The sequence below is a fragment of the Mirounga angustirostris genome, unplaced genomic scaffold (assembly GCF_029215605.1).
Source record: "Mirounga angustirostris isolate CCGP_5_RB_7025 unplaced genomic scaffold, mMirAng1.0.hap1 SCAF_8, whole genome shotgun sequence".
Lineage (NCBI taxonomy): Eukaryota > Metazoa > Chordata > Mammalia > Carnivora > Phocidae > Mirounga > Mirounga angustirostris.
The window spans coordinates 10,925,096-10,943,685 of NW_026991716.1; the positions used below are offsets into that span (position 1 = coordinate 10,925,096).

The 18,590-nt window shown below is 44.4% G+C and overlaps 1 protein-coding gene across 3 annotated transcripts; it reads right to left on the reverse strand.

The window, feature by feature from the left end:
• Positions 1-2,603: 2,603 nt before the first annotated feature.
• On the reverse strand, positions 2,604-15,506 carry RBM24 (RNA binding motif protein 24). Of its 3 annotated transcripts, none has more exons than XM_045866329.3 (4): positions 14,588-15,506; positions 13,217-13,340; positions 11,673-11,727; positions 2,604-4,820 (listed from the first exon to the last, which is right to left on the reverse strand). In XM_045866329.3, exons 1-4 carry the CDS (start codon positions 14,753-14,755, stop codon positions 4,457-4,459), a joined length of 711 nt encoding a protein of 236 aa, XP_045722285.1. In that variant the 5' UTR covers positions 14,756-15,506; the 3' UTR covers positions 2,604-4,456. The 3 variants fall into 3 exon arrangements, with proteins under 3 accessions (XP_045722285.1, XP_045722287.1, XP_045722286.1); XM_045866331.3 differs by lacking the exon at positions 14,588-15,506 and adding an exon at positions 13,918-14,171; XM_045866330.3 differs by lacking the exons at positions 11,673-11,727; positions 13,217-13,340; positions 14,588-15,506 and adding an exon at positions 5,734-6,711.
• Between the last annotated feature and the right edge of the window lie 3,084 nt (positions 15,507-18,590).

Consider the following 18,590-nt stretch of genomic DNA (forward strand, 5'->3'; position numbering starts at 1 on the left):
CAAGAACACATTATCTGAGCTATTAAATGAAAAAAAAAAAAAAAAAAAGACTGGTACTCAGTCCCTACTGTAATCAGAATTACCTCCAACAGTGGCAAAATGGAAAACAAAGCACACCCTCCAACTCACTTAAAGTATATTAATAGCTCAGTGGTATCATCTTGGATTTAAAGCAATGGCATCCATCTTCCAGAAGACAAGTGACTGGGAAAAAAAGGGGACTTTATAGACTTTCTCTCTGAAGAAGTTGGTCAAGGGTCAAGAATGACCAAATACTGTGCAATAAGACATAACTAATTTATGTTATCAAAGCTATAAATGTGTATCACTTTTCTTATCTAAAATTTCTGAAGTGCTTATACACATCTTGTCTGACTTCTTTCTCATTTTGATTTACGACTGGGGTTTCAAAGCCTGGAATTTAAAGGACTTGGCTAAAACCATTATTGAACTTCTGACATTCAACTCGGAACAAACACCCCCAAATGAAACCTCTCCTGTACGAAGTGCTTAAGCAAAACAAGTTAGAATTTCCATGGAAACAGCCTGGAACTCTTGAAGGAGAAGAGAGGACAAAAGTCAGCATGAAAATGCATTTATTTATTTTTTGGTTCGTCTTCACCTCTGCCCCTCCAAACCTCAGGCTGTCATCTTAATGAACGCTTTCAAGCCTCAGAGGGAATTAAGAAGAACAATATTTGACAGGAGTGAGGAAGGAGCTAAATATAACTCCCCTGTGAGAGAAATGTATTCCAGAACCTTCTCGTCTCCCCTTCCTTCCCCTATCTGGGCAATCTTGCCATCTTTCCGTGCTATTTTTGGACCATTCCTCTTGCACAACAATTTTAGCTGTTACTTGGTGAGGACCCAATAAAGATCACATCATGAGATACGATTATGTCCTCCTTTGGAAGGGTCATTCAATACGAGACAACGGAGGATCAATTTCCAAATTAATATTGCATATATTCCCTCAGTATAATTTCCATTTGCCTAATACTTCGGCATTTTTAGAATGCTCTCATATAATTCATTCATTTAATCAACAATGTCAGAGGTAGACAGAACCACTGTGTTGGACACGATCAACTCCCATCTTACCAGGATGAAGAGCTTCAAGATCATCCTGCTGGTAGGTACAGGAACCAGGACTCGGCTGGCTCTTTGCTTCTCGGACCCATTGGTATCTCTGCCTCTACATACGCAACTGGCCTGCCTGACCACTGTGCACATTAGGCCATGGCTACCCTCCCTTCTTAATGAGGTAAGAACTTTTATTTATAGAAATATATAGCATAGTATTAGAAAGTAAAAATCTCGCCCTCTTTCCAACTGCTAATATTGGTATTAGTATAGATCAGAAATACCCCCAAGAAAGGTACAGCCAAGGGTAGGAGGGCTTTCGGCTTTCCTGAGTATGGCTATTTTTGACAAGGTTTTCCCAGAACTGTCTGACCCATTCTTTGCTGATAAATCAAATAATGTTTCATTCTTGAATTCAGCAATCAATATGTGGCCTATTGAGGACATAAGTGACCTTTCGTAAATCTGAAAAATTAAATGTGGAACATGTCTTTTGGAGTAGAATAATTTGATGCACCGACTGAATTAAGTAGCTTAGAAATTATCTTGCTGATCCAAGGTAATACCTTGAAGGTGCGTAATGTTCCTGCCTGGGAGTAAGTTGGTCTCTATTTTTCTTTGGAAAATTAGAGGCAATTAACATTTGAGATTGTGATGGCTCTAAATAGGAAATTGGTGATCGTAAAGTAGAAAGCGTGATAGAATCTGTTATCACAACTTTCTGCTGCTCATAATTTTCGCAAAGGAATGGAGTTCGATAAAAGACATTATATCACAGGTTTGGTAAATCCCAAGACCAAGGGACCAACCAACAATCCATTCCATAATTAACATAATATACACACTTTAAGACAGTCAATATGCCAGTCAAATGAATCTTGCCATCAAAATGAATTTGATGTTCTAAAACACACGTTATCAGAGACTGCCATGTCGATGTGCACAAAAATTGAAAAATGAAAACATTCCAAAAGGTGACTTCCTTTTTGGTTAGCTTTTACTGTAGGGTATTACATCAACTACTACCAGTGATCATTTATCAAGAGCTTACTATATATTTGGCTTTGGGCCAAGTCATTGATATACTTTAAGTAACTGTGTGAGACCAGTATTATTGTCCCAATATTATAGAAATCAAAGAAAACCTCACCCCAAAAGTGGATTACAAAAAGCAACCTACTCCATTCGTATTGCTGGAAAGCGGTAGACTCTTAATACCAAACCTCAGTTTACCCAACTCCAGCTTTGGATGGACTGGCCCCCTCTGCACCCACTCTGTTGAGTGACCTTTAGTTAAGCAATTTTCAGTGACATGAATAGCCCTTTAGGGTTCACTGTGGGGGGAGGACCTAGATCATTTGCTGAATATAAGAAAGATGGTGGGTTAATAAAATCTACTTAAAAGGTATAAAAACAGGGCATCTGGGAAGCTCTCTGCTCACCGAAAATGTTACATGTAATTAGTGTGAGTTAGAAGTTGTCTTACCTTTATGACAAAATTAGAAACAATCGATGCAACAGAAGTTTTTAAAAATTATATTTAATACAAGTGAATAGATTAGAAGATCTGAAATGTTATAAAGCAATATACACAATGAATAAATAATCTGCACAGGAGAGTCATGTCTACATTACATAACACTGTCTAGTATGGGAATACTTAAAGTAAATCCAGTGATAATGGAGAAAAGTCCATAAAAATGCTAACCTGTCTTCCCTTGTACGAAATTGTTCAAGTATAAAAATCCAATACAGTGTAAAATAGTATTCAATTTAGTTTAAGAATAAAAATTGCAAATATTGCAGTTTTGGAAGAAAAAAGTAAAGCAGCATTTTAAAACTACATAAACTACATAAGAATAGTGTTAAACTAATGAAGTACCAATAAATGAGATCTACACGAGCAAAACTTAGAGAAGGAAGCATGAAACTAGCAATTATCTCTCGTTTAAAAAAAAAAATCTAAAAACTAAAATAAATTAAAATGTGTTAATGTAAGAGGATTCTCTTATACAGTGCACATATGAATTTAAATAAATCCAAGTCAACATCTTTCGTTGGATAGGTTAATATTTAATATGCTACATCTAGACCTACTAAATAATTTATGCCATGAGATGAATACATAATTTTACAGTGTCACATCTAAAGTTCCTTTCTTTAGAGTGCAGCATAGTAAAACTTAAAAATAAATATCTTAAATAGCATTACTATTAAGGCACAGTATAAACCACATTATCGTTAACCTTCGAAGAATTGTAATCTCAGTCACCTTGTTGTCTCGTGTACTGTGTTCACTAATAAATAGTTTTAAATATGACTCTGAAATAGATACTAAAAAGTGTAAAATTATTTTAAAAGGGGGGGGGGAGGAGAAAGAAACGTCCTTAAGACAGTTCTTAAGGGTTTAGAGTCTACAAACTTTGCCTGCCTTTAATCGTAAGCCACGAGTCAACACAATAAATAGAAAGAGAAGGCTGTTGTAGTAAAAGCCTGATCCTATTTCAGAATCAGAACTGCTGAGACCAGCAGATACAAGTTTCCCAAAATTGAAACAGGATGGGGAGAGGGATTAGAATGTGACAAGCTCATCAAACAAGCACAAGTGATGTGTTCTTTCCAGAACTGTGTGTGTTATTGATTGTCTGTACAGCTGCTTGCACCCATTAATTCCACATCACTTGCCCCACAGTCCCGCTCATCCACAGGAGAGATGAGAAAATCGCTTTGGTGCCTGTCCACCATTTTACCCACTGCCACGCTCCCAGCTTGATTGTTCGATGCCCATGTTTTGAGAGAGTAAGAACGTGATCTTCTTACCTGAAAAAGTTCTAGAGGCCATAGTGACTGCTAAAAATGACAATCAGTGCTTTCACCATTGTGTGTGTGTGTGTGTGTTTTTAAATCTGCTTTTAAAGGTTATTCAAGCTACATATTGCTCACTCTGTATTCCCTGGTTCGACTAGATTCAAATAGCATCTCCTAACTTGTAAAAGGCAGTTTGCTTCCCTGATACTATAAAAAGAGCAAAAATAAAAATCCCGTTATAAAAGTGAAGTTCCACTGTTTACTCCCACTTTCCTTGACTCAGGCTCTCTTTGGGATCGATTTCCAAAACTGCGCCCACTCCCCTCTCTCTCTCTCATCTACGACACTACTGGAGTATAAAAAAAAAAAAAAAAGAATTCTGCTTCACGAGAGCATAGCTTTGCTTTTTTTTCTTTTTTTTTTTTGGTTGCTGTTTTTTGTGTTTTTGGGGTTTTGTTTTTTCCCCTCCGGAAAGCTGTTACGTCGATGTTAACTCGCCTTACCTACGACACGTCGGGCAATGGGGGGGGGGGGGGGACGAGTCGACTCTGGTCACGTGGCCGCCCTACTGCATGCGGTCGGTCTGCAGCTGCTGCGGCTGGTACTGGCCGAAGGCGGCGGCCGCGGCGGCGGCGGCGGCGGCGGCGGCCGTGCCGGGGGCGGCGGCGGCGATTGGCTGCTGCACGGCGTAGCCGTAGCCCCCCGCCGTGACGTAGCCGGCGGCGGCCGGCGAGGCCGCGTACGGGTACTGGTCGTAGGCGGCGGCGGCGGCGGCGGCGGCGGCGGCCGCCGAGTACTGGGCGTAGGCGGCGCCCGTGTAGTCGATGTAAGGGGTGGTGGAGGCGGCGGCGGCGGCCGTGGGCTGCACGTGCGGGATGACCACGCCGGGCTGCACGAACGCCTGCGGGTACACGTAGTGGGCGGGGATCCTGCGGACAAACGGGACACCGAGTCAGGCGCCGCTGGCCCCCCCGGTCTGCAGCGCGGCTCGTTCGGAGATCAGACAGACTCAAATTTAGTGGTTATTACGAGCATAGGGTTGCCACAATATCTCCCCGCCAGGGGTCCGTCGGAGGGCTCTCGGCGGTAGCCGGATCACGGAGCGCCCCGAAGGGAATTCAGCGACAAAAGCACTGGGGGGGGGGGGGGAAGGGGGGCGGCGGGGGGGGCGGGGGCTGCCCCTCCCTGCTGGGACTTGGATTTAGGATCGGTTAAGAGAACCAGCGCTTATCGTTCAGCAGCAGTTTGGCAAATAAATCAAGGTTCGTGAGGGCTACGCACCGGAGAGGTCGTGAATACACGCTGAACTGATTTTAAGACTTTGGAAAATTTTGCAGTGCGTTCGTAAAACTGCAGCAAAGAGAAAAAAAATTCTCAGCGGTGACTCTAATAGGACTCCAAAGGTAATCCGTGATCGTTCAATTCCGGGGGGGTGGGGCGGGGAGGAGGGAGGGGGTTGGCCGATTTCCCAAAAGTAAAATGAATTTTTCCACAAAATCCGTATGTTTATTATCATGGCAACCCTACTTGAAATTGCTATGCAGACTCAGCACACATTAATCTCTCTGCAACCTCAGTCACCCTTATTAAAAATAATGATGATACAAGAAGCAGGCGACAAAATAAAAAAAGAGTTTAAAAGTGTGGTAAACACAGCAGAATCACACTTCTCAAACGAACTGTAGTGCAGCTCACTCTATCACAAGAGGCTGTTGTGGGAAGCTACAGAAATGCTATCAACATTCATGGCAGTGATTCCCAAAGAGATGTGCAGCACGCTTTTTGCCTTTCTTTCTTTCTTTCTCTCCGTAAAATTCATAAGGACACAAGGGTCAACCAAACCTGTTTTGACTATCAGGCACCTGAAGGTCAGCCAGCTTGTTTATCTCTATGCAAGACAGACAGAAGGGGTTTTGGGGAAATGATGAGGTTGAGGGAAAAGGAAGGAATAGGAATATTTCTAAAAATTCATATAAACTTAAAATGTTTACATAACAAAATGAGTAAGGAAACATTTTTTCTTTTTGCGCAAATAGGAACTCTTGTTTTATCCTCCAAATCAACAAATAGATTAGCATGTTGCTTTTAAATCTGCCCTACTCATAGATATTTGATACATATCAATTGTGTTATGTATTATCCTGTAGAAGTTCAAGAAACAAAATCAAGTACCTTTAACAAATTATACATTCAGAGATCACATACAAGACACACTCCAATGACCTTACTTAGGAAGTTAATTTTGTTAAAAAAATTAATCACAAGAGGTATTTTTAAGAAAACCCATGCATTTCAATTCTCACACTCTTGCGATTCATTACTGCCCCTTGAAAATGCTCCCATGAGTATCTGACTTATTTTCACCTTTCTTTAAAGCAATCTCCCTCAGAACCCCCTATATTTCTAAAAATATGACACTATAATGCCATCTGGTTGTTGGCAAAGCCAACGTAACAGGAAGTAGAAGCAACAAGTAGCAATCCTTATTTTAAAGTATTTTAAAGAAATCAAGACTGAAAACTTCACATTTAGGTTTCCGAAAACACAGATTTTTGCTTTGTCTTTTCAGAGTTTCACTGAAAGTCCTTATTAACGAACACCCATGGAAAAGATGAATTTATCATAGAGGGTAGTGAACTCTGACCCCAATGATAAAAATACACTCGATTTTACTAGACTTGTAGATCTTTCCCAGTGCCAGGAGAAAACACGTCATCAAGTGTTTCTGAGGACACTTAGAGATGTTCTTAACTGCTTGTCAGAAACCAGACGCATGGTCATGCACATACTCCAAACTTTTCTCTAGGTCAGGTGACTGACTCACTCACAGCGACAGGTGTGGCTTTATGAAACCCGGTCCCTGGAGGCCGCCGCGTCCCCAATGTGCGGACACTGCAAAGAGAGCCTCCACTCAAGCCCGTTTACATGCGGTGATGGACAGCAGGGGCTGCAGCCGGGCTATTTTTGATCCTGTCATGCGACAAGGGTTTCCAGCGGGTAAAATGTCTTTATAAGGCCAAAGTAAAACATCTATCAGCAGCGAAGTCCAGCCAGTATGAATCTCACTGATAGGGAAACATTAACCCCTGTACTCCCAAAGCTCTAAGGACAACAGGATGGTTACCAGGTTTGTATCTTTGAAAGAATGCTGGTAACTGAAAATGAGTTTAGCCTATAAAAAGGCAGGATGAAGTGTGTGTGTGTGTGTGTGTGTGTGTGTGTGAAGAATGCACTAGAAGATAGGCAGGTCTGCTTACAGGACTCTTGTCTCTGCACTGATTTTATATTAATAGTTTTCATTTGATAATGCCAACCAATGAGAGTGTAGAGTTCCCTGGCATATCAGAACCCTACATGAAGTCTGGCAAGGGTCAGGAATACGTCTGGAAGGCACATGAAATCCAGAGGCTCAGGGAAAGGAGAACCCAGAAGACCAAGGAGAGCCTAAAATACCTCCGTTCAGGAAGGCAGGCAGGAAAGGACCAAAGGCTAAGGTGGTGCTTCGGAAGCCATTCTTGCATTAGGAGGTCTTTTACTAGTTTAAGGAGCTCATGAAGGCAATCTGAGACTCTGTCTCCCCTACCTACCAGTGTCCCTTCCCTCAATTAATCACACAGTGGGCGTACCTAGCGGTTACAAAAGCACAAGAACAAGGCAGATACCTTGGGCAACTGTCAAAAAACACTGACTACATTTTCCTTTTCTTCTTCAGGTCCTCTGACATCTCTTTGTGACTTCTGACATCCTAACTGGTGTCCTCTTCCAGTCTATCACCAGACTGCTGGCAAAGTCTTCATTCCATTTGCTTGTTCTTGTAACCTGTGGCCCCTTTGGCACGCTACGCCTTTTATGCTCTGGCTCCAAAAACATTCCTTCCAGTATTTCTTTCCACCTTTCCTCGAACCCGGGTCAGCTGGACTCCTCAGTGCTCCCTGGACAAGCCACGCATTTCTAGATCCTCACTTTGCTCATGCCGTCCCTTTGCCAGGGAAGCCAAACCTCATTCCATCTCTACCTGTTGAAATCCAAATCTTTTCCACCCTAGGTCTAGCGCTCACTCTGTAGAGAGCCTTCAGGAATTTGCTTCACGTTCTGGTCTCACACTTCTCATATGTGACATGAATCCAATTATTTCCAACCCTGAATTGCTGTGCATTAAATAACATTATCTACGCACGGAGCCTACAATGATGAATAAAGGAGGCACTCAATACAAGAGTACCTTATTCTCGACCATCCTTTAAAAATCTAGGTCAGCTTTAACTCTTTCATGAAGACTTCTTGGGTCCCAAGAACCTGATGTCTCCCTCCTTGTCTTAAGCCACACCCTTCTGGGGGCTTCTCAGTTTTCTTACTAGATTACAAGGGAGAATGGAATTGTGTCTTTCTGGCTATAACTTGACAGAGGAAAGAACACAGCTTTTGAGGTCAGGAAAATCATGATTATGAATCTAGAACCAGACTCTATTACTTATTAGCCCTGTGGCAAGTTAATTAACCTCTCTGTATCTGTTTTTTCACCCATGGAAAGAACATTCACTGGCTGACATGAACAGCTTGAGTCAAATAAGTATTGTGAGAATTACATGATTTATGTAAATCTCTTACTAGTACCAGGCATGTAGGAGATGTTCACTTAATGTTACTGTCCCTCCTAACCCCCCTTAGTGGATAGTATAGTATCTAGTACAGTGTTAATACAACTAGCATAAAGCTGAACACTTAAGGGGCACCTGGGTGGCTCGGTCGTTTAGGCTTCTGCCTTCAGCTCAGGTCGTGATCTCCGGGTCCTGGGATCGAGCCCCGCATCGGGCTCCACACTCAGTGGGGAGTCTGCTTCTCCTTCCCCTTCTGCCCCTCCCCACCTCTCGCTCTCTCTCTCTCTGTCTGTCTCAAATAAATAAATAAACTCTTCAACCCCCCCCCAAAACCCTGAGCACTTAAAGGTACACTCAATAAATGTTTAAGGGTATTTCAAACTGCTCTAAACCAGCCTAGAATTTTCTACTCACAGATGCATAGTCTTTCCTCTCTAAGGTTTCAATAAGAAAATGCTTCTTGCAACCAGAAAGTATTTCTAAGACATTGTTTAGCAAATGCACGAGTCTCTATACATCTGCCCACTGTGTTGCATCAGAAATTCCTTCAAGCCAGGATTTTCTCTTGAAAAGCCCAGTAAATGGCCCCCTTAAGTGGGGGCCATTTAAGGACCACATAAAAAATAGTTCAGTTACTAGAACTTCAAAGAAGTCAAGTAAGATTAAAAATTCTCAAGCTTTTTTCCAGGCCTAAAATAAAAACGTGTGGCATTCCAACAGAATTGAGGATGACCAGGTGTGATTTGTTAGGTACAGACTCTGGGAATTAGAGCAGTGTTAAAGAACCCCTTAAAAAAAGAAAAGAGAAAGCCTGCAATGCTATCTATTTCTAATAAGAATCTCAAGTTCAAACAACTTATGCAAACAGTAATAATCACCATCCTTTATAAAGACAGCTTAATATTAGCAGGGATGAACAACAAAAGGTTACTATCAAAGCATACTTGATTTAAAATTTCCATAGGACATTTTATTCTGGTTATTCTTATTTTCCTTGTGCTACTTTCTTTCTCAAGGATCAATGCAGACTACCACAGCCAGTCCAAATTTCTATGTCCAGCTCTCAATATCTTCCATAAACAGTCTGGTTTCTCCATGCACTAAATCTTTTTCTCTTCTCTGCCTTTGCTTATGTTCACCTCATCCTATAGCCCTCAGGCATGTCCCTTGCTCCTGTTACCTGTCCAGGACATACCCACTGGTCCAAGACTAGTTCAAGTCCCATGAAGCCTTGTGCACCTCTCCAATTCTCCTGTTTTCTTGCTATTCTGAATTCCTTTTGTCCTAAATACCAAGTATCTTAGCAACTAGTAGTTCTTGATTGGTTTGCATTAGTTTTGCAGTCTCCTTATTTTGTATCACCTACTTAGCACAGAAAAACATAAACACATGCTAATACCTGTTGATCGATTTAGCCGCATAACTGTTTCAAGACTATTATTGTGAGATCATGACTAAGTTTATCACCACTTCTTAGGATGTATGTTCTCCTCCCTAATCCCACCTTACACGTAGTCTAGACGAATGAGGAGAGGACCCACAGAAGTAGCTGGACCCATCAACCCACTATTTGTTGTCGGTACCCAGGATGGTTGGGATGGGGCACTGATAAATAGCTATGAGGTATGAGGGCCCTTTCTAATCATATTGGACAGAATACTCTCCCACGGTTTTAAAAAGTAAGAGTTGGCGGTAAGGTGAAGAATCCCTATGTTAAAGGGAAGGTTTTAAGAAGGTATTCATGGAAAACAACCTGGCCCTACCAAGTGCAATGATTATTACTTTTTCTGGTCTATCCTTGGAGACACATAAGGTGGATATCTATCTATCTATCTATCTATCTATCTATCTATCTATCTATCTATCTATCTATCTATCTAGAATCTGACCTTCCAGGTTACACAGGTAGATATTTAGGTGCTAAACTAGAGAAGAAACGATAGCTGAGGATAAAACACCTCTTGAACAATTAGACTATTTAAAAAGCTGAAATCTCTGTCACTAGAGTTCTAGCAATGTCAATCAGGTAGAATACAGCCCAAACAGACTCTAAGTAGTCCGAGTAAATTTAAGTGGTAGGGATCCCCCACTTATGTTGTCTGAACAGAAGGGAAAGAAGGGCACTCAGAGGAGGAAAGCTGGTAATCACAGAGCCCAAAGGGAACACGAAGATGAGCAGCCTGTTGACCTGAGTTAGGTCTGAAAGGTGAAAGTGCCACTCAACTCAAAAAACTGGCTAGTAGTGAAATCTGATGAGTGTTTGTTGAACCTTTAAATGAGAAGGCCTAAAAGTGGATATACATTGCAAAAGAAAGAACCCCATTCCCAGAAAACTCCCCAGTAAAACAGAAACTTAGGACATGCAAGCAATGAATCTGTATTCTCACAGAGGGAAATCACACAATTTAGCACTCACTACAAAAATACGGTTAAGTGGAAGTCACAGGCTACAGCTTAAAAGCAAGAAAAAAAAAAAAGGCCCTTTGCTTCCCATGGCAAAGTCAAAAGTCAACACTCCTCAACACCACCACCAAAACCAAAAACACAAAGAGCCCCTTCCCCGAGGAAAAGAAAACACTTTCACTACAGCTCTTTTCAATTAAGTAAAAAGCACACAGTTTAGCTATCAACACCACTTCATTACTGTAATAAATAAAATAAAGCACACGGAGGTCTATTGACTATTGTGAAAAATAAAACAACACCAACATCCATGCATCGTTAATCACCATCTGAGCTTGTGTGTCTGAGTCTACTGGTTACAGAGTTTAATTCCAAACAGAACTATTCCACCTCTTATCATCGTATCCTTCTGATCAGTTAGCTTAACTGTATACGAGCCCTGTCAGGTTAGAAAGAGATAAATAACATTGAGTCAAGTTGAACAGTAATCATGGTGCTGGGACACAATCGTCTTGTACACAAGTCATACCTGGTAGTTTTGTTTTGTTTTGTTTTGTTAATCATAAGCTCAAAATTTGTCTGGTTTGGAGGCTGCAAACTTGGTCAGTAACTTGACTCATCTAAAAATATTTATATTATCAGCATCAAAAAGGTACAAACATATATAAATATGTATCACAAGGAACATTCTGTGACATGATGGTCTCGTCTGTATATAACAGAGGCAGGTTAACAGATGATACTTATCAAAACTTAGGAGGGCCTGATGAACTGACTTACCCAAAAGGTCTTTGTATGAGGGCTGGATGAAGTTGTTGAACACCGAAGGCAAAACCTAACAATAAAACATACCACATTCTCTATTTGTGCATGGTTAGGCATTTATTACTCCTACATATTAAAATGCAATCACAACTTTCACTTGGAGAAGATCACCATTCTTTTGATGCTTTACAGAAAATATTATAAATATTATATATATTACAAATATATATATTTGAAAATTCTTTTTACTGATGTTATCATTATAGATATATATTATAAATATATACATACATATATTTAAAAGTTCTTTTTACTGATGTTATCATGGACCCAAGTAAAAATTTTAATAGGCTACAGGTGGAAACTAAAAATTTTCTGCAAAGTTTGACAGTCATACAAGAAGACCGTAGAAAATTAGGCCAGGGAAAAATTCTTGTGGAATGAAACCAGGAACAACAGGACTTGATAATGAAGTTACATGTCACAAATATTCCTGCAATTCTGAATCATGATCTATAAAAAGTCTTTGTAATTTGGAACATGCTGGACAATGCTTTGGAAGATTATGGGTTTTACAGATTATGGTATTAAAAAATGCACAAAAACAAAGTCTCCTTTTCTGGATAGCACACACACAAACACAAGTCTTTTAATGTTCACGGATATGGGCACATGCACTCACTTTCTTGACAATCTAGTTCCCTAGTAAATCCGTTTGGATGGAAGTGTCAACCTCTTCCCAAAATTTCGGATGGAAACACTTGAGTGAAGAGTATAATGACTTAACAAAACAGAGTTGCTTACCCAAGAAAAAGATCACCATTTGCTCAACAGTCAACTCTTAATCATTCATGCTAATGGTAAAGGCAGTGTTGTAAATAATCCAAAAGGTCAAATTTTCACATAGACAAAAGCCTGCTTCCCTTTTGACGACTAATAGCTGCATGACTTTGAAGTAAAACATTTTCCATCTCTAAGTGTCAGTTTATCTGTTACACGAGGGCCCAGGCGTACCTGAAATCTCCCCATTTTCTTTGATTACTAATAGTCTTGTGATTTTATGTTAAAGCTTTACCATCCAGACACCACCCCCTACCCCTAGGCTTCTCTTGGGTCAGTGTTCAAGTTGGATTGCCCGCTCTGAGCACAGGGCCACTGGTGGTAGAAGGAGAGACAACAGTATGTAGGGAAGTATAACCAGCCCGAGGTGACACATTTGGCCCACAAAATCCACATGTGAATGATCTACAAGTGGTGAGAAACTGGAAAATAAAAGAGTAGACTGACTGTATGTCATACCTGAAACAGATGAGTCAAGTCTAAGTCTGGGTGGGTACAAACTGTCCAGACCCTCAAGATCTACTTTTGCACATAGGTACATTTCAAGTCCTGCAAGAGCCGGTGACAACGCTCATTTAATATCTTGATAGAATAACCAGCCATGGTTCAACTTTACTAAACATCTACAATGTCTTCTGAAACAGGGATTCATTCTATTCAGAAGTTGGGGGGGGTCCTCAAGAGGCAGGGGTGGAGTGGGTAGGAGGAACATTTCTTACCTGGTTGCATGATCCTTGGTTTTGCTCCCAAGTATGCCAGATTCACATTGGCCTTCCTGCCATCAATGATGGGGTTCGGATCCTTGCAGGCTCTCTCAGCAGCGGCTCGGTCAGCCATGGTGACCTTAGCAACATACACACACACACATACATACAAAGCTCTAAATCAACCCCTGAAGGAAACCAAGAATCACACTGGAGAAGTCATTCATGAGAAAACTGAGGGGGTTCTTAAACTCTTTCTTTCTCCTTTTTCTTTCTTTCTTTCTTTCTTTTCTTTCTTTCTTTCCCTTTTTTTCTTTCTTTCTTTCTCTTCCTTCCTTCTTTCTCTCTCTCTCTCTCTCTCTTTCTTTTCTTCCTTCCTTCCCTCCTTTTCCTTTTTCTTTTCCTGGAACTTACTCCTTGATCGCCCGTCAAAAAAGAAAAGAAAAGAAAAGAAAAGAAAAAACAGAGAGGAAGAAAGAAACAACCCCCTCCTGACACCCCCAAAGTCTTCAGGGCGCTAGTAGGGCCTAGCAGGGAGTCGGAAGCCTGAATTCCGTCTTGCAACTCTAGATCCTCCCTCCCCCGACCGCCACCCCCACCAGGTCCCTACCCAGCCCAAGAGGCACTGTTTGCTTTAAAGAAAGTCCAGCCTCACATCCAGCCGGTGCTCCCAACCATCAGCAAGCACTCCCTAACGACCATAGCTATTGTCCTACTCTGGAGCTCCCGGCTCTCCAGCAGCTGAATTTGCACGCTTAAATCCCCAGGAGGCTTAATATGCTCTCCTTCAGTTCAGCAAAGAGCTAGAGGATCATCTTTTTAAAGAATCCATCTTTGCCATTTAAAAAAAAGTGGGGGGTGGCATAAGGAGTAGAGCCCTAGACCTCCTAGGGTGTCCCCTCCCCGCCCCAGCCAGAACGCCTGAAGACACGCATTTTCACAAAGCAACAGCGCGCTCAACCACCGGCCTCCAACCCCGGCGTGCGATTCCGAGGGGCTGCGGCCCCTCCCTCCCAGCCCCGCGCGCCCGCAAATCCAGCAGTGGTTAGTTCTCTCCTTCCACCCCCGCTCCGCCTGTCCCCCCGACACCGCAGGGCGCTGGGTCCCCTCGAAACCCCGCGAGGCAGCAGAGCCCTCCCTCCCCCAGCTCCGCCGCGCGCAAACTTTCAGTTCAGCCGGGAGCAAAGGGGCAGCGCCGCCCGCGTCCGCGGGGTTCTCACTTTGTCACACCGAGCCCCCCACGGCAAACCCCGACCCCCCCCGAGGCCCTGCGCCGCCCCGAGCCTCCCCGCCCCCGCGGTCCTCGGTGTCCCCGCCGGGCCTTTGTCGCCCCCCCCCACCCTCCCCAACCCCAAGCCCACGCCAGCCCGCAGCCGCGCAACTTACAAATCCGTAGCCCCGGGACTTGCCCGTCTGCCGGTCGGTGATGACCACCGCCTCCTCGATCTCGCCGAAGACCTCGAAGTACTTGCGCAGGCTGGCGTCGGTGGTGTGGTAGGGCAGCCCCCCGACGAAGATCTTGGTGTACGTCGTGTCCTTCTGGGTCGTGTGCATCTTCGCGCCCGCCCCGCGGCTCGGGCTCCGGCTGCGGCTGCGGCTGCGGCTCGGGCAGCGGCTGCGCCGCCTCCTCCGGCTCCGCGTCTCCCGCACCCTCTCGCGGCCGCCGGGGGCCGAGGGCGAGCCCGGGGGCGAGGGCGGCGGCGCGGCGGGGGCGAGAGGCCGGGGGCGGCCGAGGGCGCGGGGCGCGCGGCTTCCGAAGTCGCCAGCAGCCCCGGAGACTTGACTTCGCTCTCTCCTCCCGCCCCCCCTGCCGGTCACCGTACAAATTCTCCGGATCGTCTGGGTTAGGATCCTGTTCTATAGAATGTGCAGGCGGTTTCCACTCACCAGGCTGGGAGGCCAAAAATGAAAAAGAGAGGGTGGTCCTCGAGCGAAGCAGCGGGCGCGTTTAGAGGTAGACTTTTTTTTTCTTTCTTGGAAATTAGGTAGGTGTCTTGGGTGGGGCGTGGGTAGGGTCGGCCGCCAGCGCGTCCGGGCGCGGAGGTGGGCGGGCGGGCGGGGGGCGCGGCGGCGGGGCCGGGGGTGGGGGACTCCGCGCCGCTCGGGCTCCGGTTCTGTCCCTCCCGCCGCGGAAGCTGGAAGACAAGTGACGAGTACTGCTCTCCACCTCTCTGCTCCCTTCCCCCGCGGGCCGGGGGTCGGCGCCGGGCTGGGGAGGGGGCGGGCCGGACGCCTGCGATTGGCCGCGGCCGCACCTGGGGTGCCCGGCGCCACCGCCCCCCAGCTGTTGGGAACAGCTGCTTCTCTCCCGGCGCGGCGCTGGGCCGCGGGGCTCGGGCTCTGGAGCCGACGCTGGGGTAGGGCTGGGGATGGCCCGAGGCGGCCTTGCTCTCGGCGGTCGCCTGCGCTAACCCGTCAAAGTCCTAGGGACTCGGCGCGGTCCTAGCCGGGGCTTGGGACGCACAGACTGCGTCCGAGGAGGGAGCTGCGTCGCTTTCCCAAAACGACGACGCGAGCTCTTTGCGCTCGGCCACGGTGACACGGCCGGCGACCTGGACTGACGAGCTGGGGGCCGGGAGGCCTGGGGCGGTTCGTGGAAAGGCCAGTTCCCTCCCGGGCGCGGAGGGGCCGGCAAGCTCGGCCAACGGCACCCGAGTCTGATAGTCTGGGGTCTGGAGAGTGAGAAGGAGGGTCCCCAACCTTCCCTGACCCTCGAAGAGCCAGTGCTGGGGAGAACCAGCGAGGCAGAGCCAGAAGGGAAGAACGGGGGGAGGGGGGAAAGCCCCAACAAAAAACAGGTCTAGTGCTTGGGTGTGCTGGAGAAAACCATTAGCTTTAATTGCTCACGGTCCCAGCCAAGCTAAGTAACCGTAGACACCACCTTCTATTTCAGAGGACCATAAATTAGTACTTTAGCCCCTACAGTTACCAAATTTGTGTTTCCTCCCTACTTATTCCACCCTAACTATTTGGGGAGATTGGTACAGATTTCTCATTATTATAAATCCTCTTTTTTTCCCCCCCGAAGCAAAGAATTAATCTATTTCCTTCCATTTGAATTGCAGGAGTGTTTAGTGACTTGACCTCAACTGTTTTACTAGGATGTACTGTAATTGTAAAAGGTGTAATTTTTTGAAATCGACTTGTTACATAACCACTGGTTTCTACCAGCAGACCTTTAAAGCATTTGTAGAAAATACAGACTTTAGTGCAACCCCTACATATTTATTTTTTAATATCAGCTTTTTGCAACTTCTTTTTATCAAGAGTACATTCAATTAAGCATAAAATCCTTGTCATATTTGAGGTTTGGATGAAGGTATTTAATGTGAGCAGAATGTTCCACCCACCCCTGTAGGAGGGGCATGATTTGCTTTTAAGTCATTTCCATCAGGAGTGTCTGTTGAAGTCCATACATTAATTGCCCCTGGGCTGAACCATTTAAAGCAGGTCAGTATGTTAACCTATTAGAGAAGCACATACTTGTGTTTCTCTTTCCAGGGCACTTTGCAGTTAGCCCAGAAGGATGAGATACATTGCATTTGCCAAAGCGAACGAACGGGAATGCAGATATCCTCGAGCTTTTCACCTTGTTGCCTTCTGCCTGAAGTTGGCCTTTTGAGGTCATGAGTTTCTTTAAGTTTGAACCCCCAGCAGGTGATATGGAGAAATAAGAAATCCAAAGGTTTTTGGAAAATGTTTTAAAAATCCAATTGAAGGGGCGCCTGGGTGGCTCAGTCGGTTGAGCGGCTGCCTTCGGCTCAGGTCATGGTCCCAGGGTCCTGGGATCGAGCCCCGCGTCAGGCTCCCTGCTCCACGGGAAGCCTGCTTCTCCCTCTCCCACTCCCCCTGCTTGTGTTCCCTCTCTGGCTGTGTCTCTCTCTCAAATAAATAAATAAAATCTTAAAAAGAAAATCCAGCTGAAGAAAAACAAGGTACTTCACAGCTATATGAGAGCCAGAAAGGGAAATTGTAAATAGCACTCTCTCCTCATTGCTTAAGCAAAAGTACAAGTTTAAAAGAGACTCTGTACTGGTATGATGAAAGGTAGGTTTTAAAACTTAGAAAAACAAAGCAGCCTATGAAACAAAGGAGGCATGTTTTTTAATATTCAACATCCATCTTGCTGGGTCACTGAAGAATTACTATACTTAGATGAGGCTCAGGCAAAAACTCTTTTGTGAGGGAGAAGCTATTCCAGAGAAGCCTGAAGGAGAAGAGTGACTTTGGCTATCTCACCTCTCTTCCTACCTGGATGAGGAGCCCACCCCGGAGGGGACTGTGATATTATCAGGGACGGAGGGTGTCTGGGAATGTGGCCAGCAGCTTGGATGTTCACTAAGTAAAGTGGTGAGATCTACAAGGAAATTCTGATCCCAGGTTGGGATAGCTGTGTCCTAGAACTCGGCTTCTGGAAACAAGATGCTTCCCTGCCATAGTCCCAGAGAAAATAATGCAGCCACCCTCCCTGAGCCCCATGCAGCCCCTGACTGGTGTGCTTTTATTCTTTCAATTGAGCGGTAAATATTTGGTAGCTGGGTTTGAAACTTTGTTCATTCCGTATGAAATGATGCCTGAATATTCCCGATTTTGAATTCCACAGATAATTAAAACATTACTAATCATCTGGTGTTATGTGATTGACGGAGAACAAAGGTTAAGAGAAAAAGAGATTCCTTATTTTCCATGCTGATTTAAATAGAAGCCTTAATTCCTACCCAGTTCAGCCTGAGAAACCGCGGAGCGCCCCTGACAGGCGGGCACTGGGCTAGAGCGACACATTATTGACACTGGGTTTTGTTTTCTATCTGCTCAAAGGTGGGTTCAGTTACAAGGGCCAGAACCATTCCTGGTGGTTTTGTGAACCTGAGCCATTGGACCATGTAGCTTTGGGGCCGTAAAATCTTCCTGAATTCAAACTTTCAAGGTTATTAAGTACCAGATATTTCTGCATAATTACCCATTACAAAGTCAAGTTTGAAAAACAATACTTGAGTAATCCTTTTGCTTTCTCAGCTGCTTTTGGCAGCGAAAAACACTTGTATATTCACAGAGCTTGTGCAATATGATGTGTACTTCTTAGGAAAGAAAGAACCATAAAATACTTTAAAAGTTATAAATAGGTTCCAAGCTTGTCATATCCAAATTAGTACATATGGATGGCCCTGAATCCTCGGTTCCTACACCATGGAAAGATTGGTAATATTTTATTACTTACAGGAAATTATTGTCCACTCTGTTCAAACTCTTTATTTGGCTATTAATGGAGGGAACCAAATGGACAGGTTTTCCATTCTTTTATCTATTTTCTCCCCCCATCCCATTAAATTGATCATGGAGATCAACTCCAGGGCCAAGGCTTATGAAGAATTGTGAGAAAAGAGGGGAA